We start from the raw sequence: 5,228 nt of genomic DNA, 5'->3' as shown, positions 1-5,228 counted from the left end.
TGCCAGCACAATTTGTTGAAGATGCTCTCTTTTTTCCATTGTATACTTTTAGCTCCTTTATCGAAAATCAGGTGTTCATAGGTTTGTGGGTTAAAGTCAGGGTCTTCTATTCGATTCCATTGGTCGACTTCTCTGTTTTTATGCCAATACCAAGCTGTTTTCAATACTGTGGCTCTGTAATAGAGTTTGAAGTCAGGGATGGTAATGCCTCCCGATGATCCTTTATTGTATAAGATTGTTTTGGCTATCCTGGGTTTTTTGTTTTTCCATATAAAGTTGATTATTGTCTTCTCCAGATCTGTGAAGAATTTTGATGGGATTTTGGTGGGGATTGCATTGAATCTATATACTTTAGGCTTCTTAAGAGGAACGTTCAGCTCTGCGGCCGTGCAACCGTGTGGACTTGTCGTGTAGACTTTGCTCTGAAACACAAAGCACACAGTGGTCCCTTTCTCATTCACAAGAGGAGCAGACGGATTTGTGCGGATCAATGTGCTCTACTGAGAAACTTCAGGGACCCCATGACAAGCACCACGGTGCATTTCTCTGCTCTCCGTTCAGCCAACAATAGATTGTTTCCCACAGTGTGGAATAATGTTTTTACCGTGTTTTGTCATAATGCCAGAACTCCAGCCATGCTTTGATAGCCTTCAGGGGTGGGACTGGAGATGGGGTGTGTGTGTGTGTGTGTGTGTGTGTGTGTGTGTGTGATCTATCTGATGGTACATTATTTTCAGATTTTTTAATATACCTAGGACACATGCAAATGAATGCAAAAGTTAGGACCAGCAATTACAAATTATAAACACGGAAGTTCTGAGGCTTTTGTTTCCTCTGCAATTTCGTGTGTGTGTGTGTGTATGTGTGCATGCGCCTACATGCATACATACATACCTACAGGACACAACAGATAGAGCCAAAGTAACCGGCTAATTTGCCGATGACTACCCCTGACACTCCAGAGTTATCTGTTCTCTCTCACTGTACTAACTGAAGTCTTTTCCCCCTCCTGCGTTTCAGTTACCATTTCTACAAGCACCTTCTTCGACGGCTTACTGGTGACAGGACTGTATACCTCTACAAGTGCCCAGTCTTCTCAGAGCGTTGGAGGCGCCAGTGCCTTCGGATTCGGTAAGCCATCCTGTTAGAAGGAGCCAGCAACTGTCAAGATGTTAGACAGCTACGTCGTCTTTGTTGTTTGGGGAATATCAGTTTTGAAAGTGTTCAGCTTTTGTTACCAAAGGGAAAATAATGTAAAATTGTATGTGTATGTGTGTGCTTGATATCAGATGCTGTGTTGAACTGTTGTACTCAGCCTGCCATGGTCTTGGCAGACAATTTCCCTTTTCTGAATTTTCTTTCCTCGTTCCTCTCCCTCATGCCTTGCTTCCTTCTTTCTTTCTTCTTTTTTGGAGCACACATGGCTTCTTCATGTGCATTTATTGTCCTTTATTCTCTCTCACCCCTCCCTTCCTGTTGTCCCTTGTGTAGGTCTCTTCTCCCCATGCGGGTCTCCCATCCGATTTCTTACCATGTATATTTTATCGTTCTCTATTTCCAACCTCCCCTAAGGTGTTTTATTCACACCTCATGATCTACTTTCTAGTTTTATGGCATATAAATAAACATATAATTTTAAATATAGGTTATGCATATTTAAGAAAACATACTGTTAGGTTTTTTTTCTTTAAAAAAAAAACTGGTTTGTTTCACTGAACATAATGCTTTTTAGTTGCATCTGTTTTTCCAGATAGGTCAAGATCTGATTTTACAGATGCATGAAATTGCATTGTGTGTATGTACACTCTTTTTTGCATTCAGCTGTTGATGGGTATCTAGAGTGGTTCTGTTTCCTGTGCTGTGTGGTCATCACCATGGATGCGCCAACCTCTGTGCTGTGCTGACCCAGAACCATCCTGGGATAGACCCGAGTCACCACAGGACAGCTCTGTTCTGGGCTCTTGAGGGACGTCCATGCTGACTTCTCAAATGGCGTCGTGTGTTTCTATTCCCGCCAGCACCAAATGATAATTACCGTTTTCTCACAGCCTTACCAGGGAATGACAGCCTTTCTGTCCCTCCCCCCCTCTATCTTCTACCATGATTATTCTTGGTTCTGTGGGTTTAGTGCAAATTTTTTGAGTTTTTCATTCAATGTGATGGGATTTATTTTGACATCCATGGTTCATTCAGTTTTCATAGCTATGCCCATCAGACGGTAGAAGAAAAGTTCCACGCTGTTTAATAAGGAAGAATTGCATAAAGGGAACTCAGCAGTGTTTGTTAATTTCATCTGATGGGTATTTATAAAAGAACATCACTTAATACTTAAATGACTTAAGTGTTTGTTCTTAAATCAGATTACACCTGTGGCCAGGCAGAAGGCTCCATGGAGGCCATCAATCCCAGAGGACTATCAATTTGGAAATCTCTGATTTGCCCGTGTGCTGCAGTCTTGTCAACCTGGATGAAATAGGCTCCATGGAACATCAAAACTGCACATTTAATATCAAAACCATTGATCCTATGCTAAAATCGTGAAACTATAAAGGCGTGGCAAAGGTAGAATCGCATTATCAAAAGCCAGCATGTGCTCATGCTGTTTATCACATACATATTTCCCCTTTCCAAAGCTTGATACTTGGCCTATGACCTATGATACAAGGCCTTCGACCTTGTGGTTTAAAGGAACCCGGAAGGCACCTCACTATCATGCGGGGTTGTTTGACATGGGGAATCATCGCATGGAGAATTTTAATCCGTTGCTATCTGCTTCTAAGGCTAAAAGGGAAATATTCCTCTTAGGTTTAAAGAGTCCACTGACTTAACCTTACTGTTTTGGGCTCCAGAGAGATGAAGGGTCCAGCTAGCTACAGTCATATCTATAGTATTTGTGCATAAATGTTGCCATTTTACTATAGCAGAACTCATACGTGTGGCTGCCAAATTTAGCTGATAGAACTTTAAGACACTCAGCTCAATGTGAATTTTAGATTAATTTTTATTTTAAGTATGCAATGTTTATCTACCAGGCTTTACCCCTAACACAGTCAGTTTTCAAAAGCTCTGGAGTTACGGTTTGGTAACTTAAAGCTCCTTAGATGGTTCTTACTATTTTTTAAATTAATTCACTAAAGTGTCTTGTTGTCCCAGTTAACTTCCTGCTGTGATAAAATGCCCTTACGAAAGCAACTAAAGGGAGAACGAGTTTAGTTGGCTTATAATCGGAGGGTTCAGTCCACCATGGAGGAAGTTCTAGTGGCCGGAGCATGAGGTACCTGGACACAGCATCAGTATTCAGGAGGCAGAGAATGAGGAACACATGTGCTTAGCTAGCATTCTCCTTCTAAGGTGGTCTAGTGATGCTGCCCACTTTAGGGTGGCTCTTCCACCTCACAGGTATGTCCAGGAACTGGTCTCAGAAGACGCTAGGCTCCATCAAGTTGATAACATTAAACATGACAGTCACCCAGGTTGGTCTTGAGTCCTGGCAATGCTCCTGTCTCAGCCTTCCAAGCACTAGAAGTACAGTGTGAATCACCAAGCTGGGTCCTGTGACTTTATCCAGGGCTGAGACACTGCTGGATCTTCTGTTACTCAGCTCAGCATCGCCTGCAATACATCTGCATGGTTAGTTCTAGAATTACCCCAGATGGGGTGAATCAGAAACTGGGGTGGGGCGAACAGGGGAAGCCAGTCATCATTTAAAAAAAAAAAAACAACAACAAAGGACCGGGGTGATTTTGACAACTTATTTCCACTGATGCAGTAGAAATACAGATAGCAGTTAAATGACCATATATAAATGTAATAGCAAGTAGAGGAAAGTGATGGAATATGAAATATAAGTGGATTTCTGTTTTGGAGTAGTTTAGTGGTTATGGTGGGATGAGGCTGAAGTAATATGATTTATTCTTTGATGCAGAACAAAAGAGTTGCCAAATACATAATGTGTTGTTAGTCTCTGGGTGTTTTGATGGAATGTTAAACATGGTTTGCTTGGCATTTTCCAACACGTGGGATTAGTGTGTGATATGTTTAACTGGCTGTGACAAAGGAGGCAAAAGAAAGCATATAGTTGAGTTTAAATCGATTTTGGACAGTCTTTTCTCCTCTTTAGAGTTAATTTTGATTGTATTAATTACACTAAAGTTGGAGCTACTTTCCGGAATATCAAATGCATATAAGAACAGCCCAAGTAAGGCCATAATTATTCTTCAGATACCGTTGTAGAAACATAATTCTACAAACGTAACTACAGCCTTTTATGCAAAACCAGAATTCTTCAAATAAAATGTATGCCTTGCTGACCAGAAATAGATAAATGCCTAATAGCCAGAAATACATTAAAACAATAGCTACACAAAGATGCATTGTGCACAGCGATGTTTGGTTTGAAGTGCCTCATTTCGCTTGTCAATGTAAGAAAACACTCTGCCCCAGGGAAGTGTGATGCTTAATTATGGATTTCTCTTTGTGTATCCCAGGGGGCAAAAAATAAGAAAAGCGCCTTCCCCTTATCTTTGGCTTTGAATTCTATCTAGCTCAATCATGTAAATTTTCAAGGCTTATTGTGGTTGCTCAATGAAGGGGGATTTGAATATCCTTTCATATAAAATTGTTCCTTTGCCAGAGCTGAGATTCATTTTACTCGATTTTTAATATTCTGTCTCTGAACGCTAGAACTTTTATGCACGTTTTGGTATCCTGCCTCTTAGAGCTGAGAATCTAGTGGGCACAGCCGATGCAGAGTAACTAAGCGTGCAGTTGAGCCCCCAGTAAACTTGCCTGGTTAGCCAACACATCTGCCATGTCAACAACTGTTTGATGAAATGTTTAGAGTCCTTGGTATCTTTCATTCCCTTCTTTTCGGGGGGGGGGCACTTATTAGACATCTAGTCATTTAAGTTATAAAACTCTTTAAAAGGGGCTGGAGAGATGGCTCAGTGGTTAAGCGCATTGCCTGCTCTTCCGAAGGTCCTGAGTTCAATTCCCGGCAACCACATGGTGGCTCACAACCATCTGTAATGAGGTCTGGTGCCCTCTTCTGGCCTGCAGACATACATACAGACAGAATATTATATACATAATAAATAAATAAATATTAAAAAAAAAACTCTTTAAAAGGTAAGAGTCAATGAAATCGGCATATGTGGAGGGCTGGGTTAGAGAGCAGATCCTAAAGTTCTTTTTAGTATTTTCCTCCCAAGCACTCTTTGAATCATATT

General features: G+C 41.0%; 1 protein-coding gene across 1 annotated transcript in view; it reads left to right on the top strand.

Annotated features, from left to right (window-relative positions):
* Positions 1 to 5,228, top strand: part of Reln (reelin) — a 420,580-nt gene that overhangs the window by 65,115 nt on the left and 350,237 nt on the right. The window contains exon 2 of the mRNA XM_050139698.1: positions 1,021 to 1,131. Within this exon, the coding sequence (XP_049995655.1) occupies positions 1,021 to 1,131 (111 nt within the window). The remainder of the gene's footprint in view (positions 1 to 1,020; positions 1,132 to 5,228) is intronic.

This window comes from Alexandromys fortis, unplaced genomic scaffold (assembly GCF_014885135.2).
Source record: "Alexandromys fortis isolate MF-2015 unplaced genomic scaffold, M_Fortis_MF-2015_v1.1 scaffold_38, whole genome shotgun sequence".
Taxonomy (NCBI): Eukaryota; Metazoa; Chordata; class Mammalia; order Rodentia; family Cricetidae; genus Alexandromys; species Alexandromys fortis.
Note: the sequence above shows the minus strand (reverse complement) of the source record. Positions and strands in the feature narration are given on the sequence as shown.